General features: G+C 37.7%; 4 protein-coding genes across 7 annotated transcripts in view; 2 read left to right on the top strand and 2 right to left on the bottom strand.

Annotated features, from left to right (window-relative positions):
• SECA2 (Preprotein translocase SecA family protein) overlaps positions 1-4594 on the bottom strand; it is a 33057-nt gene extending 28463 nt beyond the window's left edge. For 2 of the 4 annotated variants that reach the window (XM_089157986.1, XM_089158004.1), the window contains exons 1-5: positions 4233-4594; positions 3996-4130; positions 3838-3907; positions 3690-3754; positions 3474-3594 (exon numbers count right to left, since the gene is read on the bottom strand). In XM_089157986.1, the coding sequence (XP_089014112.1) occupies positions 3474-3594; positions 3690-3754; positions 3838-3907; positions 3996-4130; positions 4233-4397 (556 nt within the window). In that variant the 5' untranslated portion in view covers positions 4398-4594. The remainder of the gene's footprint in view (positions 1-3473; positions 3595-3689; positions 3755-3837; positions 3908-3995; positions 4131-4232) is intronic. The other 2 variants (XM_089157977.1, XM_089157995.1) reach the window with 1 other exon arrangement.
• A 1895-nt stretch (positions 4595-6489) lies between these two features.
• On the top strand, positions 6490-10432 carry LOC149027001 (20 kDa chaperonin, chloroplastic-like). Its single transcript, XM_089157957.1, has 6 exons — positions 6490-6706; positions 6850-7029; positions 9294-9473; positions 9557-9712; positions 9870-9947; positions 10039-10432. The coding sequence occupies exons 2-6, from the start codon at positions 6856-6858 to the stop codon at positions 10210-10212; spliced, it is 762 nt and encodes a 253-aa protein (XP_089014083.1). The 5' UTR covers positions 6490-6706; positions 6850-6855; the 3' UTR covers positions 10213-10432.
• Positions 10433-10607: 175 nt separating this feature from the next.
• Positions 10608-12109, bottom strand: LOC149027000 (Photosystem II reaction center PsbP family protein). Its single transcript, XM_089157968.1, has 3 exons — positions 11776-12109; positions 11544-11699; positions 10608-11056 (listed from the first exon to the last, which is right to left on the bottom strand). The coding sequence occupies exons 1-3, from the start codon at positions 12094-12096 to the stop codon at positions 10796-10798; spliced, it is 738 nt and encodes a 245-aa protein (XP_089014094.1). The 5' UTR covers positions 12097-12109; the 3' UTR covers positions 10608-10795.
• Positions 12026-22944, top strand: SRT2 (sirtuin 2). Its single transcript, XM_089157950.1, has 11 exons — positions 12026-12418; positions 14187-14271; positions 14427-14688; positions 14847-14912; positions 15458-15503; positions 17130-17290; positions 17371-17500; positions 18347-18511; positions 19817-19944; positions 22093-22192; positions 22286-22944. Exons 1-11 carry the CDS (start codon positions 12377-12379, stop codon positions 22337-22339), a joined length of 1239 nt encoding a protein of 412 aa, XP_089014076.1. The 5' UTR covers positions 12026-12376; the 3' UTR covers positions 22340-22944.
• The last annotated feature ends 284 nt before the right edge of the window (positions 22945-23228 follow it).

Raw genomic sequence — 23228 nt, 5'->3', positions numbered from 1 at the left:
TTACATGAGTTTAATATAAAAATAACATAAAATATGACTGTTAGTCACCTTCACTGACAAGGCAGCATTAGCCACCATGCCCACTACTTCAGAAAACTCTGGTCCAACTAACAATCCGGTAACACTATAATAGAAATGCAAAAGGTAAGTATTAGCTTTATGTCTAACATAAAGGATCTGGTATTCCAGGGTTCCAATGGAGAAACACTAAAGGACATGCTTTTTCATAAAGAAATTAAAAACTATTGTACAAGACCAAAGAGAAACTAGGCATAACAGCATAACAGCAACCCAAGACTATGCTGACAGATAAAACAAGCAATAAAACTGCAAATCAAGAACAACAACAACAGCAACAATCTTGTTACGAAAGCCAACCACATGATGACAACAATATCCTCAGTCTGACCACTCCTTGCTTTCCAAATATTTGCCAACTCCTTGGCCAATTTTGAACTTCATTAAATTGCCAGGAAGCAAACTAAACAAAGGGTCTGATTCAATTAAATTGACCTAAGAATTTGCTCGATTACTAAATAATAGTCTACCTTGTGGCAATAGAGATGGCTGTTCAACTGGGAATATGACTTTCTCAAACTAATTTCTTATGATTAAACACAAGCCTTTTTGAGAATATCAAGAGAATTCCTTCTCCAGCTGAAATGAGTTTGTGTAAGGAACCAACTGATGCCAGCAATCTAGTCAAAGGTACCAACAATAGGCCCAATAACAAGCGCATAACAAAAAAAATGGCAATGATAAACCAAGGTCCATAAAACTACCACTTCATATGACACTATTTCTTTCCTCGATGAAAGTGAAGGTGATGCAACATATAACATCAACAACAATAAGCTTTGTCCCAACTAAATGGGGTTAGCTACATGGATTCTTGCCTTCCACTCAATTTTGTTTGAGGCCATGTTAGATACAAGGCCTAACCTATGCATATCTTTTCTCACCACTTCTCTTAATCTAGATTATATCATTTCTCCATACAAGGGCATTTATAGGGTCTCCCTTGAACGTGGTTGTGCCACCTTAAACGACTTTCTCGAGCTTATCACTTATGGGAGCAACTCCCAAACCAACTCTAATATGATCATTCATTATCTTATCCTTCCTAGTTTTGCCACTCATCAATCTTAGCATCATCATTTCTACTACTCTGAGTTTATTTATATGATTCTTTTTAACAGCCAAACACTCTACACCGTACATCATAGTTGGTCGAATGACAATCCTATAGAATTTTCCTTTTAAGCTTTACTGGAATATGTCAACCACATAAGACCCCAAACGCATCTCTCCACTTCATCCACCCCATTTTAATTCTTTGGGAAACATCATCCTCTATAGCACCTCTTTTATTTATGATTGAACCTACGTACCTAAAATAATCACTCTAAAGAATCTTTTTATCGTCAAGTTTCACCACCTCATTGTCTGCCTGATCATCACTAAAGTTACAAACTAGATAGTAGATACTATGTCTTCGTTCTACTTAATTTAAAGCCTCTTGATTTCAAAGTTGCTCCCCATAATTCTAACTTGGTATTAATCCCCACTTGAGTCTCATCTATCAACACAATATCATCAACAAAAAGCATACACCAACGAACCTCGTCTTGAATGTCTTTGATTAATTCATCCACTACAAGTGCAAATAAATATGGGATTAAAGTTGATCTTTAATGTAGCACAACTGTAATTGGGAATTCATTATTTTGTCCCCCCCCCCCACTTTTCTTACTTTTGTCACTAAACCATCATTCATATTATTAACTATATCCACAAATTTACTTGCAACACTTCTTTTCTCTAGTACTTGCCAAATTAACTCTCTGGGAACTCTATCATAAGGTTTTTCTAGGTCAATAAATACCATATGAAGGTCATTCCTACACTCTATACATTTCCATAAGTCCCCTGATTATCTGTTGTCGGTTTTCCTGGCATAAACCCAAATTGATTTTCCATAACTATGGTTAAGTGTCTCAAACAGGTTTCAATTACTCTCACCCATAATTTCATAGTATGGACCATCAGTTTAATGCCCCTATAGTTATTATAGCTTTGAATATCTCACTTATTTTTGTAAATTGGAACCACGATGCTTTTCCTCCATTCATCTAGCATTTTCCCTATGCTCATAATATTATCAAACAACTTAGTCAACCAAACTAACCTGTGAGTTCCTAAGCTCTTCCATACTTCTATTGGAATTTCATTGGGACCTTGTGTCTTGCCTAGTTTTGTCCTCCTTAGTGCTTTCTTTACTTCGGACATTGAAATTCTCCATATATATGTTTTGAAAATTGGTACCTTGGTGAATGGTGTATCGTCTGAATCACAGGTGCTTGAAGTATGCTCATTTAGCATACTAAAAAAATAAATTTTCTATATTTCCTTAATCTCCTCATCACATACTAGTATTTTACCATCTCCATTTTTAATACATCTAACATGGTCAAAATCTCTACTCTTCTTCTTATCCCTTATTTTAGCTATTTATAAAAAGATTTTTCCCCTTCCTTTGTGCCCAACTTATTGTATAACTCTTCATACTTCTTCTCCCTTACTTTACCCTCAATTTTCCTTACCTTCATTTCTAGCCAACCTATACCTTTGAAGATTATGAGCACAAGGTAAATGATATTGAACACCAATCTGCATAAGCAATATTTCTCTCTCACTCTCTCCGTTAGTAACCACTCGCAATGCCTACTCTATAAGCACTAAATGACTTCAACAGAAATTCTAGATGACATCAAGAAGTCTTCAAAGTCTTATGTTTCCTCCTTTCCAATGTCAAATAGAATGACAAATATGCAAAAAAATTCATACAATGCTTCCTTGTGTTTCAAATCGAAAAACATCACATGTACATTCTCGCTTCCTCTTTCCTTCTCTCTTTCCCCAAGACCCATCATTCAATCAATTCCATCCCTCTGTATTGAGACATGATCCACTACAACACAATGCAAGGGCTGCTTTTTCAAGCAGTAAGTGACATGTACCATCTCAAACACTACCCAAACTTTTCATTTCCTCTTTTTAGTAAGTTAACCTGAAGGATTTTCTTTTCATTAGGTTACTTTGACTACTATTTTCCTTTCTTTCTAACTTTCTCTTGAGGGACTTTCAAAAGTTGGTCCAATCTTCATTTTATATACCCAAATTAGTACATAACTGGAAATTTGTCAAAACAAAACCCCCAAAAAAAAAATTACAAAACATAACTGAGCAGGAACTCATAGTTCATAGTTATAGAAAAATGTTACTGTGGTCATTTTTTATAAGCAGCTACTCCACAAAATAAGTAATTAAATGCATTGATACCTCTGCCAAAAAGGCAATAAAAAAATAAAAATAAATAGACTAATAATCCTACACATTTATGTGTGGTAAACTAAACTAGCAATTTTCAGAAATCAAATACAGTAATAACAAATTAACGATAGAAAACCTACCATGGACGCCCTCCCCTTTTAATGCATTAAGATAAGCTGCTAATGTAGAAACCAGCGTTTTTCCCTCACCCGTCTTCATCTCTGCAATGGAACCATCATGGAGCACAGCTCCGCCAATGATCTGTCATCAAAATAAACGAAATGACTGATTGATTTTCGTGTATCAATAAAGAATTATAATATTTTTCTTGGTTGGTGTTTGGGAGTGGGGATCACCTGCACATCAAAATGACGCATCCCAAGCTTCCTTTTGGCAGCTTCACGAACAACAGCAAACGCCTCTACAAAAATGACAGCAAACACTTTCCGATATGCCCAAAAACATTAAATGCAAAATTAAAACTACACGGAATAAGCTCTGTACCAGCTTGGATATCAGCAAGCGTTTCCCCTTGTCTGAGACGCCCACGAAATTCTTCAGTCTTTGCAGTCAACTTATTTACATACAGAACAAGAAGTGAGCTTAAAAGTTTATAACCAGCATAATAATAAACCCGATACCCAATAACGCTAACAACAAACCTGTTCATCAGACAAATTCTGAATTTGGGGCTCGTAAGAATTGACAAAATTCACAAGGCGACGGTAGTCCTTTACAACCCAGTAATTTAAGCTAGCGTAGTCACTCCATTTCTTCTTAATACCACCCAATCGCTCCTTAAACAGATAAACATCAAGAAGACCATGAAATTTTAGATTCGCAGTTCGGGAACATAAACAATATATACCAAAAATAAAAAAGAGGGAGTAATAGAGAACCTTGACAGAGGCGATAATGGGCTTGGGTGAAGAACTATACCGTCGCCGTTGTTGAGTAGAAGAAAAAATACTTGGGAAGGGTTTAGTAGGGTTTAAGATGGATCGACGATGGAACTGTTCAGTGGGAGTGGAAAAGAGTTTGGGGAGAGAGATCGAGATAGCCATTGAATTACGAGTTTCGTAAGGCCGATTACAGAAGCTCAAAGCATCGTTTGAATTGGTAGACGTTTTCCCGCCGATGTATAGCGGAAATGGGAAGGTATCGAGCAGTTCGATTCATTTTAGCCACCGCAATTTTTGCAGTTCGATCTCTTTAGTCTCAGCGCCCGGGTAGAATTAGAACTAGAAAGTAGGTTTCAATTTTAACCGCCTTAACACCGAGCGGAATAAATAATGGAGGATTCGAAACGACGTTTGCCCTGTTCAATCAAATCCAATTCAAAACATAAATTACAAGATTATTTACCATTCACTTTTTAGTATGACTCAACAAAAATAGTTTATCTTAGAGTTTGAGCTTATAAGGGTAACCAAAACAGTAATACTTCGTCATTTTATAATTTATTTATATTGTTCTATTTAAATATAAATTTAATAAAATAGAGATATTTGATAACTTTATAGAATAAGAGAGGAAGTGAATGATATTTGATAGGATTTCAACCACTTATCTCTGTAAAATATCAGCTTTGGTCATTTTTATTTAGGATTTGGAATTAGAAAGGTAACATGAAAATTTTTAAAATAATACATTTCATATTGACTCTGTCACTTTATTTTACTATCCTAATTTTCACTCCAAAAATAAAAAGACTATCCAAACAATAAGGGTAGGTTATTACATTCTTCAAAATATAAATAATAAATAGTGTTAATGTAACAAAATAATTTTTAGGGGTGTAAGTATAATTATTTGAAAATACAGGGGTATAAGGTTAAGTATTCAACATTTGACAACTTTGGTAAGACATTGTACACCTGTACTACTCCAATTGATCTGACCAAACTATCCTTGTTATTTCATTTTAAAAAGTAGAAAATTGAAAAATAACTTAGAAACACTAACTAGATAGTAAGAGGGTAGGCAATTGATTGGTGGGAGGTATTTTTCATAATTCACAAAGTCAATTCATGGGAGGATTTGCTAGATAGGTACCCTCTGGGAGTGTTTTTGATTTGAAGTCGAGAGTTATTTGGGTAGGCCTATGCGTGGCTAAGGAAATGAAGTTCATGCCTCTTCATTTGGGGTCGGACTCCTTGAAGGTTGTGAATCTTTTGAATTATGGATGATTGGATCGGGCTAGATTTGACAAGCTAATAGATGAGATTGGCTTGGTGCTTGATGGTGTGGATTGCATTAGATGTTGTCATATGGGATGTGAGGCAAATAAGGCTGTTGATTGGATGTCTAAAAAATGACACTTAGTCCTGAGTGTTATTCAATGTTCATTTAGAATACTCCTTCAGCTTTGGAGGAGATTCTCGTACGGGATCGTATTTATTGTCGCTCTTAGTGCTTTTATTGGGTCATTAACCCCATTTGATATTAAAAAAAAAAATAAAGAGAGAGAATCAAATTTATTTTTTCGCCTTCGCTGGTGGTTTCTATCTCTTTTGGTCCCCATTTTCAGTTTCAAATCCGCCATTTACCTTGCGGTAATTAGGGTGCGTTTGATAACGTTATTGAAAAACGTTTTGGCGTTCTTCTGTTCTTTGGGAACGGAAGAACATGTTAAAGCGTTTGATAAAACGGTTCATTTTTGTGTTATTTAATAATGGACCAGTCATAAAAGTGTTATAAAGAATGCTTTTTGTAGAACATCAAAAAGATGTTTTTATCAAATAACTGAAACATAAGTGATAAAATTGGTTCGAATTGAAGCATTAGAACATGTTTATCAAACACCAACTTATTTTTCAACAAAAAAAAAGAAAAAAAAAAAAAAAACACACCAACATATTTTATTATAAAAACGGATTTATCAAACGCCCATTTTCAAGCAAATAACGGTCTTTTAGCATAGAAACATTGAAAAACGGTTTTGCATAAGAACTTGTTTCTCAGAACGGAAACATTACCAAACGCATACTAAGGTTTACTGTTCTGTGATGCTTTCTCTTAACGAGATATTTTGACTGTTGACCTAAAAAAAAAAAAAAGGAAAAAAGAAAAAAAAAAAGGAATAAGAAGAAAATTAACTGGCTCAACTCGTCCTGGGTCGGATCCGCCACGCTCCAAATATTTCTGAATATCGTGGATTTGCTGTGAGGTCGATCGGATTTTAATAGCTGAAAACGAAATCAATGTTCTAGAAGCATCCCTTATCCTGTTCGGTGAAACCCAAATCGGCACGTTATTACATTCTTCTTCCTAGGGTTATATCTTCATAGTCATACTTGCTCGGTTACAGTTGCAAGCTAAGATTGAAGGCAAAAGCCAATTTAGTTTATTTAATCTTCCATCTGCGTTTCAGGTTTATATACTTCTGATTTTCTCCAAATTCTCTTGATAAGATGTAAAAAATATATCAGTTTATTGTTGTTCCATTTCTGAGGGGTGCTTCTTTAGGTTTATAATCTATTTTCAACTGTGTTTGACACATCTGATGTCCCTCAGGTATCAATGGCGGCCTTTCAGTTGACTGGCTCTTCTATTTCGACTCGAGGGCTTCCTTCTTTTCAGGGGCTTCGTCAATCAAGTGTTTCTGTTTCTGCAGTTGCCCCTCCCCGTGTAGGCTTCAACCAACGGCGGTTACAAGGTCTAGTAGTGAGAGCTGCAACTACAGTTGCACCTAAGGTAATTTCCTTCCGTTTCCTATGTCTGGATCTTACAATTACAATGTATGCAGCACTTGTTATCATGACGTAACAAATGTCATAAATAAAACCCTACTGGGTTTTTGATTAAGATACCCCATTTGCTTACTGTAATGTATTACAAAATGAAGCTACTATGCTAGAAGCTATATCTCTGTTAGTGTCTGCACATGAATAGCAGCAGACAGGTATTTCTTTTTGAGTTCCTAGTTGTAGTTGTCACCAGACTCATCACTAACATGTCGCTATGCGGAATTCCTGATGTTATATAACCGTTGAGAAATGAAATCGAGCTCTTGCTTTTATAAAAAAAATTGCTTGGCATTTCAGTTTTTCAGGTACAATATGTGTTGAACCACCTGCTTCACTTGGTTGGGAAATTTCGAGGAAACATGGGGGTGATGGTTTTCAATGAAATGAAGGCTATAATAAAATATAATGTGTCGGTTTGTGGATGTGTGTGATCCCAACTTTTCTGGTGACTAATAGCTTTGTATTGATGGATTATTCCTATAAACTGGATGTAGTGTCATAGGAAAGCCCTTGACAAGGGTAGTTTTGCTAGCTGAGGCAGCTATTGGTCTAGTTATAGTCTTGTCCTAATTGGACATTTGTTAGACCCATGCACTTGATGGGTTTTGATACCTAAATTTACGTTTCAAATAACTTCTAATAGCGTCTTTTCTGAGTTTGAGCTAAACTTTTCTTAAACATGATAAACCTAGGTAGAGAATTAAAGGGCTTTAAGCTATAAAATGATTTAGGTTTTCATATTGTAATATCAGCAGAACTAAGCACGCTGAGATTTTAACCTAGTATCATATGTGTTGGATAGAAGCCAGTCCTTGGCTTGCTGTTAGGTTAGTCCACTTTGTCTTGGTGGTTATGGGTTTGAGTTGGGAACAGCCTATCCATGAACTCATGAAGCTCCAGGGGGTCCCTTCCCAGACCTCACAACATGGTTTCTAGGCACTGCTTAGGCAAAGAGGTGCCTTTGTTGCACTTTGTTTGCTAGTGTGACCTTGGTCACCTGTGCAATGCCTTGTCGCATTGTGGGTGTCACTTGTTTTTTCACCTCCTCAGATGCCTTAATTTGCCTGGACTCCTCGGCAGTTATGCATCGCAGTGATGGGAGCCTTGTAAACTTGGTATTCCCTTTTAGAAACACTATAAAATTAAAGGGGACCAGCAATCCACGTAAAAACCTCATGGAATCCATCAAATTTAACCTGAGAATCCACTCAAAGCACTGAATGACAATACTTCAAGAAATCGGAATTGAATTGACTCACTGTGACAATGAATCACAAGTCTGAAACCAAGGAGGAGGAAATGAAAAATGAAAAAATGAAAAAATATAAATAAAAGCTTAATGAAAAAATATAAAAAGCTTACTAAACTTGCAGATGAGGGTGGAAATCAACTCTGGAGAAGAAGATACCAGGTGGTACGGTCATTAGCTCCCATCTCTCTCTAGCAGGGATCTCTCCCAAGTTGTCTCTCACAAGCATACATGCATCCGTACTGAAGTTTACAGTTAAAAGTGTGGAATAGGCTGCTCTTTCCCTTTTTTTTGTAATTTAGATTTAGCTATGGGCCTCAAAATTGGAAGTTGTTGCTACCAAATAACTTGCATCCGAATTAAAAACTTCCTACAATTTCTAGCTTGCATATATCAAGATAGAAACCTATACAGGAAAGAATTTTTTTTTTGAAGAAACAAACTCAAATTAGTGAGTAGTGACTACTAAAGTTATAGGCTAAAGATATTACTAGCTCCCAAATCCTTCCATGCATGCTAGCTCTCTGGGGATCACACTAGGTCTAGATGGACAATGACTTCGCTAGCAGTTATCCTGTGAACAGCACCTCCAAACCATGCAAGCTAGAGAAACCAGAACAGTGCGGATTAACTAACCCAACTTTTGACTTTGGTCTTTTTCTTCTTCAGGTAATGATGATCTACATTGCTTTACCTTCTCTCTTTTATGGTATGATACATAGTAATAGAGTAAGAATAGATGTAGCATGCGAAGAAAAAGTAGCATTTGAAGGATGCTTGCTTCCTGCTTCTGGTACTAGTTGTATGATCCTATAAGGTCCAATGTGGGGTATAAGAAGCATTGTTTTGTTTTCTGCCAAACCAACCATCTTTCTGTCCTCTTTTCAGCATTAATGTTCAGATGTGTGTCATTGTCATTGCATCTTCTCTGCTCATATTCTTATTTTGCTCTTGTCCTGCAGTACACTTCCATCAAGCCTTTGGCTGATAGAGTGCTGGTGAAGATTAAGACATTAGAGGAGAAAACAGGTGGTGGTATACTGCTTCCTTCATCAGCTCAGGCAAAACCGCAAGGAGGTGAAGTTGTAGCCGTTGGAGAGGGCAAGACAACTGGTAAAACCAAGGTGGACATCAGTGTGAAGGTGATTTTTAGCTTCAATAGTACTTTGTTGCAATTGCTTCATTGTTGAATAAGTTTCACCAAGATGAGTTTCTTCTTTGTCAGGTTGGCACGCAAATAGTATACTCCAAGTATGCAGGGACAGAGTTGGAGTTCAATGGATCAAATCATCTGCTTTTAAAGGAGGATGACATTGTTGGTATCCTTGAAACAGAAGACATTAAAGATCTGAAGCCTTTGAACGATTGTGTTCTAATTAAGGTATCCACCCACAGATCTTCCTTTATCCTTTGTGCATGTGTGCATCTGCCTGTATCTGCCTGCGTGCGAGCGTTATATAGTTTCTCATTCCTCATACATCCTTTGAATAATTGATTCCAATCCCAAGATACCTGTCTTCTAAATTATTTGGTCACAGGTAGCTGTAGCTGAGGAGAAAACTGCTGGAGGATTGTTGTTGACATCGGCTGCCAAGGAGAAACCATCCATTGGCACGGTAACCTCAGATTTACTGTTAATAACAACACATGAAATTCCTCAGTAAGATAACGTGGTGGCATATCCTATCCATTGGCTGTTTTGGGCAGGTGGTTGCAGTTGGACCTGGCTCCCTGGACGAAGGAGGTAACACAAAGCCACTGACAGTTGCACCTGGAAACACAGTTTTCTACACCAAATACGCAGGGAATGACTTCAAGAGTGCTGATGGTTCTGAGTACATTGTTCTGAGGGCATCCGATTTGATTGCAGTGCTTTCATAGAATTAGCTTGTACTGTGGCATCGTTTCCAACTCGGATTTTGTGGCAGAGTTGTTACTTGGCAGGCGGTTTTCAATCCAGAATTGTAATTACATTTCTGCTTTAGTGAGAAATATTTGCCTCTGGCTCTTCTGTTATTCTCCTTTTGTAGGAAATGTAGTTTTAATTTACAAGTAGTACTGTTCTGGTCCCCCTGGGCTCAAATATCAGTCGCAGGTTTTGTTTGATTCAACAAGATTACTGTTAATGATGGCCTTAAAGAACACGATTGATAGGTGAGTACATACAGTTGTGATGGCGTGCCTGGATACTCATGAGCTTCCATCTTAAATGGTTCAGCATTGTGAGACATGAATCTTATGACAGAGTGAACTTGAGCTGGAAGAGGGACCAGTAGATATTATTCATTATTTTCTCAAGACTGGTGTGCAAGACATTGAATTGAAAGATTAAAGCTGTTGGAAAACAGCAATACCAAGACCTAGACGCAATGGATGGCTGCAGAACTATCACTGGCTATTTACATTTGAGCATGTATAGCAGTTTACAAAACTTGGCTACTGAAGAATTAAGTACTACCAATAATTAGACAAAAGATGCTGTATCAAAGGAATGAAGAACTTGTTCCAACATCATTCTAGTTTGGGTATCAAGTGGATTTTCAGGTTGGTCAGAGTGAGAAATATTGAGAAGATAGAGCCTCTTAGAAGCCACAAATGCAGCAGAAAAGATCCTTTTCATCCCTCCTCTGGTGCTGTCTACCTTGTACTCAAACTCATACACCTGTAGGCCTCCATGTCCCATTCTCTCAGAAACTCCAATCACCTCAGCATCCTTTGTACTTTCCTGCAACACAATTACATGGGTAGATCAAAATCTGTTGGCTGCTTAACCAACATACTCCTCAACCAACTTAACCAGGGATGCACTGAGATATCAACCACCAAAAGTGAAGGTAAATAAAATCTCAATTAGTTCTGGAGATGCAACCATTCTTTAGTATTGAAAATACACCAAATGTTTCTTAGTGTTCATTTCACAAGGCAGGAGAAAAGAGTTCCCAGAGTTGGGGTGGTGGATAATAGAGGAGAGAAACTGAAACAACATTGGAGGATTCTGTCTCCCTCAAGAATCCATGCCAGTATCTCTAAATTTGCCATCCATTTGGTTCACAATCTAACCAGTTCAGGCAACATGAATTATTCCCCAATGGCAAGTACCTTCTTTGTTTGTTTTTAATTTTTCCTTGGAACCAAATGGACAATTTTAAATTTGGGTGCGCTGAATATTTTAAACTAAACCACTCATATTAGATTTGCAGTAACGATTAAACCTTGCGTTTTTCAGCCTGGATGAGCTTTTCAGCAACAAACTGAGGTGCCCCAAAGTCTCCAAGGGTGGTTAAACGAACAGGGCTAACCACAACCCCAACGTTGTTACTTCCCCTGTTTACCTCTTCGAACAGAACCGTGGCACCTGCCTTATCAACCTGCAAGTCAAGCTGTGCTTAGAAACCATTGAGTACACTACATGGGGGGAGAAAGAGACAGAGATGAAAGAGCGACCTTAACCCATGAAGAAGGTATGAGGAGAGTGAAACCCTCCTTGGAATCCGTATACCTCTCCAACTGTTGATCTTCGGCCATTGCTACATCTAACAGCAATGAGAAACTGGTAATTGGGAAACCCAGAAGCATGACTAGTCCAACCTCTCGCTTGGTCACACACAGCACTAGTCTCTCGCTACGTTTGCTCGTCTTCTTTTGTGGAGCTTCAGCAATTCCTGTTGAAAGAAGGGCTTGATGAAGCCATAAGGATTGTTGAGTTGCAGGAGTAAAGCAAGCCCTGAAAGCTGATCCCGTGGATAACAATCCCATTATCGTCATCCCTCTCACTCTCTCGTCAATTTTGTCGGTTTAAAACTTCATATGATGCATCAGACGACTTGTAAAACACAGATGATGGAATCCAATGGTGAGAATTCTAGAGAAATCGGTCCAGTGGTTCTACATTTAGAAACCGGTTTGACCGTTGTGGGGGGCCGATTTGTTGTGACTTGTGAATGGCGAAGGCCTGTTAAACGTGTCCATGGAATTGTCTACAAGTATTTCTTTCGATAGAAACGCACCATAGCCTTGGAAGAAACGTTCTAAGAGAAGGAAGAAGATGGCCATGGTGATTCAAATGCGCTGCCGATCTGTTAAAACTGTGAGTTTGATTGTCCTCAACCTTCTCTGTGATTTTTACGCAAATCCCAGACAATTAACTCCTGTTGATTGGATTATCTGTGCTTCTGTTATGAAAATTTTAGTTAGAAAAACTTCCGAGCGTTGAATTAGCTTTATACGAGTTGGGTTTCTTCTGAAGATAAATTTTAAGAACCCGGTGAGAATTGTATACTGTCTGTAACGTGAACAAGCTCAAGAGAGTAGGGACGGTCCAGGGGAAAACTGTACCAAGTCTTGGTACCATATTGTGTTTCAGATCCCTTTACTTGGGTATAAATTATTGTGCGAAAAACATTTTGCAAGTTCTTTTCCCAACGTTCATTTGTAGGAGGTCAGTTGCGAACTGAAATGTCATTGTGGGATTTCCTAATAAAAATTGTCATCCTAATCAAAATTGAGATATGCAGAACTTGCCGAACAGTTGTAGTTCCTATGGACATATAGACCACATGTAGTCCATTCAAGGGAACAAAGGAAGGGGTTCCTTCAAGTCATTGAAAATTTTGAGGGTAGATTTTTCAGTTCAATGCTCTCTCTGTCTTCCTTCTTGCATGGTAAAATGACAAGTTTGACACCTAGCTAAAATTTAGTATGAAGAAAATTTTGGGTGGTCTACTTGTGGGGCTTGGAGTTCCTAGCCCTTTGATGGAGAGACTTGGGAAGACTTAAGTTTTATGCAGATACTAGAAAGAGTTAAACATGGTTCCATTTTTGAACCCTAGAGTAAGAGAACCCGCTTGACTTATAAGAATTTTCTTTGAACAGAGATAATTCAAAGCAAGGAGAAAAGTGGAATAGTGGATTTAAATATCAGCAAACATGGATGCTAGTGTTACAAGCAGGATTAGTGTGCATATACATAAAATCTCTGGAGTTGCCACAAGCAGCATGCACCTCCCAATTTGTCAATGACTGGAATTGACATTTATTCTTTTCCCCCCTTAATAAGTTAAGCTATATGAAGGTAATGGGTCTACTGCTCTACATGCCAAATTTTTATGACTTACAGCTAATCAACGGTGGTATCAAGATGCAGTGCCCACCCCAAGATTACTAGTTCCCACTAATAATGTTTGAAGATCATCTCCACCTCCGGTAACTGCTGTGTTCCCAGGAAATGACAAAAACTCAGAAAGAACAAAATAAATGAAAGGAGTATTGAAATTTACTGACAATGAGAATAAACATCTATAATCAAATTTAGATATTGATTTGGGAAAATCTTAGAGAAAATGTGATGAGTACATCCTTTGGAAAATATTAGTTGCAGTCTATGTCCCCATTACATTTTGTTACCATTAAACCATGTCTCTTCAAAATCCTGGCCGTGATCTCTGACTGGCTGTCCCAAAAGTACATCTGATGCTCTATGTACCTCATTCTCAGTGGAATAGCCCTCATCTATGTGAAGTTCATATATTCTATGTTGTCCCCTTTCTTTTGTCAAAGAAATATTAAAAGAAGTTCCTAGCTGGTATTTAATTGGTTAATGTTTGGTACAGATATTGGATAAACTAACTTGGTTAAGGATCTCATACAAATCTATCATGGCTACCCCAGAGGGTTCCCCATTCTCATGAATGGTCATGGTGTCCCATATCTTCTCCATATCCCCAGATGGTTTGAAGGAAAGATTTGTTAAACTTGTCATTGCCTATGAAAATCAAGCAAATATTTTTGCGGCTGTGCCATAATACTGTGAGGTTGTTTGGTTTCTACTGATGTCTTCACCTATTTCAAACATGCAGCTTCTAGCAAGTGTCAAAGAAATGCTTGGAACAATTGCGACAGGGAAGTCTAGTCGTGTTTTATCAGTTACATTGACTACATCATGTAATTCCTGCATTTATTTCTCTTTTAACATTGAATGTACTCAAGATTCAAAGAGTATGAGGAACTGTGCAATTACTGGAAAAAAGAAGTTACATAGAAACCTCAATTTTCCACATATTTCTCAGTTTTAAGTTTCTCATTGTCCAATTTTTCAGGGTCTTCAAGCTCTCATCTTTGGGTAAATAATATTCAATTGAGAAGCAAACACAAGCTATTGAGTGCCAATTCAAGAAGAAACATACCTTTTCAGAGATGTGAAAAGTTTGTTCACACAGTATGTCGAGTCTCAATTCCTGGTACAGCTTCAAGAAGTAAAGACAAATCTTCAGATTTTTTGAGGGACAAGAAGATAGTTCCTGATTCAGATCCTCCAAGTATACAAGATGTCCATGATTTGTATCAGTTTTTGGATCAGAGGTCCAGTTGTAGATATTCTGTATTATTCAGAATGTTTTCCTGAGTTCCATATCATCATTTTACTAGTGTTAATTGGAAGTGCTATCCAATCATGATGTGTACTGACAATTGTGGCTGACTGTAACTTGGTTCCTTACCATTTTGGTGTCTTGTTGCAGTAGAAATCTCATGGTGATAACCGGAGCCGGAGTAAGCACAGAGAGCGGGATTCCTGATTATAGAAGGTTTCTGTTTTCTCTTCTTATCTCTCCATACTTTTAAAACTTGGTGTTAAGTCAAAGTCGATCTCAATATATCGTAGCTTGCTTATTTTCTATTTTGCAATAGGTTCTTTTCTACATTTATTTTAAGAAACTACGAGAGTTTTTATGGATAATACATGATGCCTTCCACTTAGATGGTTGGTTCAGGTCCATGGCAAATTGTTTGGCTACAGCTTTTTATTTATTTATTTATTTATTTGTGGTTGGGGGTGGGGGTTGGAGGTGGATGTTTAGCTATTGCTTGGCATATTTGGATAATTTTTTCTTTGAGTAAACTGTTGATTAGATAAGATCTAATCATCACAATGAACTCACCAACTAATTGCAACCAATATTGTTCAAGTTGTATTTAATGACCTGTTGATTGTTTAATTATCACCGAGAATATAATTACATTTGTAGCCTGAGAAGAAAATATTGTTTCTGCACCTCTTTTTGGATTTTGTGGTAATTTTCTGAGCACTTATTTTTAATGCTAACACAATTTTTTCTTTTTGTTGTTGCAGTCCTAATGGAGCTTATAGTTCTGGTTTTAAACCTATTACACATCAGGTGATCTGATGGACACCAAACAGAATTCTGTCCATCCTACATTAGTTTGATGATGAGAAATAAACTATGTTAGGATATGAAACTTCTGAAGCAAGTGTGGGACTTTGTACACTGGTTTTAAGTTCTCAAGCCCGGTGAATTCCTAGTTCATAATTTTACTCAAACAGCTTGGTTAAAAGGAGATGACTTGGCTATGACTAAACAAAATGCTAGGCCTCATTTGAAGACTTGGCTATGACCAAGCTATGTTGGTTAGCCTCTTGATTCACTTTACATAATTGCAGATGTGGCCGTACACTGTCTCCAAGCAAGTCTGAGACTTATAGTTTCCTTCACCCCATCAGCTGGAAAGGAGCATGTCTTACCCAAAGCTGAAGGGGTCTTAGCATTCATAGGATTAGTGATTACAAGTTTACATCAATACTAGTCTTTTGAAAATAATTTGGAAAGTCTCCACCAAGCATGACTCCATCTGGATCAATTGGGTCTACTCTCATCTCCTAAAATCTGACTCTTTTTAGTTTGTTTCTCTCCCTCCTGATCCCTCTTGGTCTGGAGGAAACTCCTCCTAAGGCGCCTCACTCTCTCCGTCATTTCCACGAGGATCTTTGATGGCACCTCACCTCCTTTTGGCTTAAACGCTTGAGCCGTAACATCCTTTGAGTACTCTCTACAACCTCCTTGACCCCCAGTTGGTGTATGTCTCCTGCATTCCACATGCACCCTACTTTTGACATTCATATCCACTGGACTTGATCCCCTCCCTTGCCTTCCTTCCGGGGTCTCACACAAGTCTGGCCCTCACATATGGTGGGAATGCAACCTCTGGAGATGGACCACCAATTCCAGATCTTTAGATCAATTTGGAAAGCCATCTGTTTTAGTGTCTCCTCTAGGCTCTAGTCATCCATCCCATCCCCTAGTTTTGGATCCCCCAAGTAACAGGCTCATCATTGTTACTTTGGGTCTTGGCTCTTTTTTACGGTCCTCTAATAGATTGTTGGCTGCCTCTCTTCTGCTCCCCCCCCCCCCCTCTTTTTTCTCCTTCTCCTCGTACATTCTATTCCCTTGGTCTCTTGGTATTTTTAGTTTGTTCATTCCCATAAAAAGGGGGATGAATTGTGAAGGAGTAGGATAGGTCATAATTACGTATATATGACACATGTCCAGTATTTGTTTTAAGTTTAGAAACCCATCAGATGAGCAGTGAATCCAATTAAGAGAGAATAATGAAAGGAAATCATAACTTGACTGTGGCTTTCATTCTAAAAGTAAGCTAAGTACAAAGACAAACACCAGGAAGTGTTCTTGAGGTCAATTACACATACATCCTTCTGATTGTCAAAGATTACTGTTCCCATGTACTTAGAATGATTACATATTCCAACTGACACATCCAATTTTCGTTTTAAGTAACATGTCTAATTCTTAAAAATGCTGCATAACTGACATATCCACTCGAATAGGTGAGCGTAAATTTTTGCATCATTCTATATTGATAGCTTTCCAGGTTATAGCTTACCTGAACATATTTTATAGCAATACAATTCAGAGGTCACTCATTTTTCTCTCTTTATTAGATTCTTATTTCAAACCTATGTTTCTCATGGGTGCCTCACCTAACAGGAATTTGTCCGCTATAGCCGAGCTCGGAGGCGTTACTGGGCAAGAAGTTATGCTGGATGGAGAAGGTTCACCGCATCACAGCCAGGTGCAACTCATATGGCTTTAGCATCTCTAGAAAAGGCAGGTCGAATAAATTTTATGGTTACACAAAATGTTGACAGGTAAACTTCTCTTCTCTTTTTGTGGTATTTAAAGGTTTAATATTAAGTTTAGTAAAGTTTGATCACATATTCTGCCTCAGACTGCATCATCGTGCCGGCAGCAATCCACTAGAGTTGCATGGCTCAGTCTATACTGTTATTTGTTTGGATTGTGGCTATTCCTTATGCCGGGACTTATTCCAGGACCAAGTGAAGGACCTGAATCCTAAGGTCTGTTCAGTTCACCATACCTTCTTTTTCCCCAGCATCCAACTTTACATTTTATTTTGGATGACAGTATTCCTCTTTACTTCTGTATAACTTGTGCTTTTCAGAAGTTGAGAACTAGATTCTTTTTTCCCATCACTCAAGTTCACCTGATGAGAGTAACATACTGAAAGCATTGTGATTAAATGGAAATTTTTTTTTCATGTTTCTCTTGCAGTGGAACCTTGTAACGAGTGTTAATAATCATAGTTGCCAAGGCGCCTGGTGAACCAAGGCGTCGGAGAGTGTTAAATCACAAGTTCACAGGCACTAGTTGAATGAGGTGTCCAAGGCACCAGCCTAGGTGACCCAGACAGCCAGGTCAGCCGGAGTGCCTGGATGCCACCTCATCAGCTAGGTGTCAGTGACACTTTGACAACTATGCTCAGAATGGGACATGGGGTACATAATGTTGGCTTCGTTGAACTCTTGCTTGGCATCCTATGTTATTTTTCATGAATAAAGTAGTTCATTACATGTCCAATTAATTTCTTTACAAAATTGAGGTACCTTTTGCACATATGGTTTGAGAAGTCAAAAACTGATATATTAGAATTGAGATAGAGTAAGATAAAAACAAGATACCACTGAGATTGTCTGAGATAAAAACGATGGAGATTAGGAAATTGTAGAATTTTTTTATTTTTTATCATTTGTTACCTTTCATTATGCAGTCTACGCAAACTGGGCATCAGGTTTTACTGCTAAAACCCTTATTGAGAGCTTCATGTTCTTATTGTCAAACCCATGTATTTTATAGGGGATGTTCATCTGAGATATTTTACATTGTAAGATTAATATGTTATGCAGTGGGCTTCGGCGATTGATAGTTTAGAGTGTGGTGACCCTGGATCAGAAAAGAGCTTTGGCATGAAGCAAAGGCCTGATGGTGATATTGAGATTGATGAGAAATTCTGGGAAGCGGATTTCCATATCCCCACCTGCCAGAAATGCAATGGAATCCTGAAGCCTGATGTAAGTTCCTGCTTCTATGAAACAAGATTTTCCCCGATTAACATACTATTTCTTGGTGGTAATTATAAACTTGATCTCCCATGACAATAGATTGCACAAATTCTCCTTCTTGGTCAATTGATTTATGTTTATTGGTTGTGGATGAATCCATACACATAATGCCAGAAGATATACTGCATCTGACAGAAACCGAGTAAAATCATGGATATTGACCCCAAGTGAAATTGTCAATCCTGAAGAGCATAACCAAGCCAATTTAACGTTACAAAAAGCAATTGGTGATCTGATTTATGAGACCAATCATCTTTATGATTTCATCTTACCGCTCATGGAAAAGGTGACATATGTTTGTTGTTCGCAATTCACTGTGTATTCAAACCAAGGATCATACTGGAGGCATTTAACCTCTTTGATGGACTAATAGGCAAGCATCCCAGTAATGATACAGGAAAATTTTGACCCTCACAACCTAAGAAAATTGTTGATATGTTTATTGTTTAACTGTTTAAAGTTCACCATACAACTTGAAAGCCATAGTTTCTGACTTAATGAGGCTAACAGCTTCTAATTTAGATTGCACAGCCCAGTTCCTTATAAGAATCATAAAGTTAAGTTGCCTGAGGCAGTAAGGAAACAGATTTGGTTTGAAATGCTACAATTCATGTATCCTGCAAAGGAATCAGGTGGTTTCTCTCAATTGAAGTATGGGGGTCAAATACCAAGAGCTGTGGTGAAGGGGAGTGTCAATTATTAAAGATGTTCTGAAACAAATATGTACACTATATGACAATCATGGGATAAAAAAGTGAATAACTGGGTCATGAAATCTGGTAGGTATTTTACAAAGGAAATCTATGCATCACACTTTTTATGGCCACAGGCTTCAACGTCTGAGCTTTAATTGTTCCATGCTGATGGATATTCTCTTTGTTCCCCAAGTTACAAACTTAGGTACGAACTTCTTGTAAGAGTACAGTTGATGTAGACTAGTAGTTTGTGCATATTTACCGCCTTGTCTAGTGAGTACATTTGTTTATATCAAACTTTAGTTCAATCGCAAAGTTAGAGGCTTTTGGTGGGTTATGCTCCTGGTTCTTACTGTGAATCCGTAACTATCCACCCGCCTCCTCCTCCCTTCCCCCCCCCCCAACACCCAAAAAAAAAAGAAGAAAATTTGACTTTCCCTTATTATTTATTTAGAGTTCAACCCTGAGCAATTGCTGAGACAGCAGAAACTTGAAATCTAAACAGAAAAAAAGAATGCTCTTTTGAATTGCATTTTTTATATTTTCACTTATTTTGAAGGTTGTATTTTTTGGGGATAACGTCCCAAGGGAGAGAGCTGATAAAGCGATGGAGGCTGCAAAACAGTGTGATGCTTTGCTTGTGTTGGGATCATCATTAATGACCATGTCTGCTTATCGACTTGTGAGGTATTCAGTGGAAGTTACTTTAACATCTCAAATCTGAAATTTAAGTTTCATGAGTGATTAAATCTGGTAGTAATTTTATTCATATTCCATACAGTGGTTTCACTTCTATAATCTTCAACAAAATATTAATACTGAGGCGATCTGAAAATCTAGGATATTAGATGCAAGCAAAGTTGGAAGTTAATGAATGTTGAAGAGCAAGGAAAAAGATGAACTAGATGGTTGGAGATGAAGAAGAGAAATGATGGTGTAATGTTGTTTGTTGGAGTATGTTCTCCTCCAAACCTATAGTACTTTACTAATTATAAGAAAGGATTTCATACACCAGCCTTGGGAGATAAATGGTTAATAATGGACACTCACAATATAAGGCGACTAAAGTACACTTATTGCATAACATGCCTCCTCTAATTGGAGAATAAATCCTTCCCAGCTTGCATAAAAGGTCACTAAAGTGCTTAGGAATGAGCTTTTTGGTAAAGATGTCCGCTTGTTGACTTAACAAAAGGAGTACAGCTGTAGCCAGAGACAAAACTCTCTCTTCTAAAGTGTCTGTCCACCTCGGTATGCTCTGTTCTATTATATTGCATGGGATTGTGGACTAGCTCTTTTAGTTCCTTCAATTTGGATCAAATCACTCCTCCATAGTGGGCCATTTAAAGGCATCTGTTACACATGGTTGTGCCACCTCAAATGACCTTCTCGTAGCTTGTCATGTAGTAGAATTACTGTCGAACAGCTCTAGTGTGGTCCTTCCTTACTTTGTCTTTCCTAGCTTGGCTCCTTGTCCATCTCAACATCCTCATTTTTACTAGATTGAGTTTATCTATATCACTATATGATGTTTCTTAACTATCCAACACTGCACCATAGATCATGGTTGGTTGCTGTATTACTTTCCTTCAATTATTAAGGGAATATGATGATCATGGAAAACCCCAAACACACCTCTCCACTTCATATCTCCTGTATTTATGATTGAACCAAAATACTTGAAATAACCTCTTTGTAGAATCTCCATGTCATCCGACCTCATAATCTGTCACAGTATAACCAAAGTTATGTGGTAGATATTCCATCTTCTGTCTACTTATAACCTTTTGATTCCAAAGTTGATCTCCATATCTTTAACTTGGCATTAATCCTTGCTTGTTTCTTAGCTACCAAAACAAAATCATCAGCAAAAGGCGTACACCAGGGAACCTCATCTTGAATGTCTCTGGATAAATCATCCATGATAACTACACATTTATAAGGTTTCATCTACCAAAACAATATCATCAGCAAAGGGTATGCACCAAGGAACCTTGTCTTGAATGTCTCTGGATAAATCATCCATGATAAGTGCATATGAAGGCTTAAAACTGATCCTAGATGTAACCCAATTCTAATCATAAAATCATTACCTTGGTCCTCAAGGAAGGGTTAGATAACTCATTAGTCTATAGTCTCCCATTAATTGATGTTCAAAACAGAATAACAAGAAGTAAAAACTTCTGGAACATGCCTAGTGGAGAATGGTAAACCAGCTCCTTGTTTCTAGTTGGTTCTCACAACAGAACATGTGATGTTAGAGGAGACTGTTGGGTTTTGGATAGCCCAAAGTAGTAATACTTATATGACTCAAATGAGTCAAATCTGTGGCCAATTGACTAGGATTAGTAAGTTAGCAAGGCTTTTTGATGAATCTGTTTGTACCACCCAACTTAACCAACGACATGACAGAGAAACAGGGAAACAGGAGATGGAAACTATGGTTTGAGGAAGAAAAAGATGAAGTAGAAGAAGAAAGGAGGTCACAAGCTTGCAACTGCCATGAAAAAAACCCCAATTCTTCTCATTTGATGATACAAGCTTGTATTTGAAGAGAAAATAGAAGACTCCTAATGGGACCCTAAACGTGAACAAAACTGTGTATCAAGAAAACATAAACCAAAAAATTAATCAAAATAAATAAATGAATAAATTAACTATTATATTTTACTGGATCAAAATAAAATTGGGACACTCATCTCCATCTGCGCTCCCAGTGATTAGCCTGACTCACTCCACTTCTTCTGCATCACTCTTTTCTGGTTCTGTAAAGTTTTTCATTTGTAGCTGATGTTACGTATCAAACTGACGTTGCCACAACATGATTTCTGCCAGAGCTGCTCATGAGGCAGGTGCTGCCATCGCAATTGTAAATGTAGGTGTCACACGTGCGGACAGTCTTGTGCCCATGAAAATCAATGCTCGATCTGGAGAGGTGTGTTACTGCAAAGTCAGTCTTAACAGACAATCTTGTGCACAGATATATAAACTTTATTTTGATTTTTTGAGACATTGATTTTCATTCCAGATACTGGCAAGGGTGCTAGACACTGGATGTCTTAATATACCAAAGGTTCAATAAGGCTATTGTGAAGCAATTATCAGACTAATTCAGTTTACTGGAAGACACTGGGGATGAGGTGCTGTCATCCTTGGAGCTTTAAAGTTAGATCAGGTGATGTCCTATATTATTGCAATTTGTCATTGCAGCTTCCAGGAAGTCATGGCCAGAGTAGGACTCCGCATATAAGAAACATGGGAATGCTGATGCAGCTGTCTACCTAGCAATCCACCCTTGACCATCTCTGAAGAGTTGCGTTCATCTAAAGAACTCTGGTTTTTATTTATTTATTTGGTGCCAACTCTGGTTTTTATTCCGTTAACATGAAACCTGTAAAGTGGTAACCATTCTATCCATGTTGGAATAAGCAAATCTTGTGTTAAAATCTTTCAATTGTTTTAGTTTTATGTTGCACAATAATGTATCAAAATTATACAGTTCATGTGAATGGAACAATGAATAAATAGTTTTTTTTTGGGTTCAATTATCATCAGGTCTTGTTTGCCTCTAATGGAAGTATGTGGGTTCTGCAATACGTTCTGGCTATAGTGGCAGCTGTGAACTCATTTGAGTTCCCAACTGGAATCAGGAAGAGACTATTAACAGATCCAGAAAGAACCAGAAACCTTCACATAAGACCCAAATCCCCAGAAAGAAATGGGAGCAACAAGGTCCACCCAATTACCGTTCTTCATGGAAGGTTTTGGGGACACCCAATCCATGACAACTAAAAGGGTTTTGGAGTACTAAAATTAGGTTAATTTTTTATACATTAAATGTCCATTTTATAATAAGAAATAGAAAAAATTATGTGTGGGTCTCATTACGCAAAAATTTACTTTTAGGTCCTACACAATAAATTGCTTCTAAGTCCCAAGTACACTACCGGCGTTTGAGACCCTTAGCCTAA

The sequence above is a fragment of the Hakea prostrata genome, chromosome 1 (assembly GCF_041222555.1).
Source record: "Hakea prostrata isolate BN-2017 chromosome 1, UWA_Hpros_2, whole genome shotgun sequence".
Lineage (NCBI taxonomy): Eukaryota > Viridiplantae > Streptophyta > Magnoliopsida > Proteales > Proteaceae > Hakea > Hakea prostrata.
Note: the sequence above shows the minus strand (reverse complement) of the source record. Positions and strands in the feature narration are given on the sequence as shown.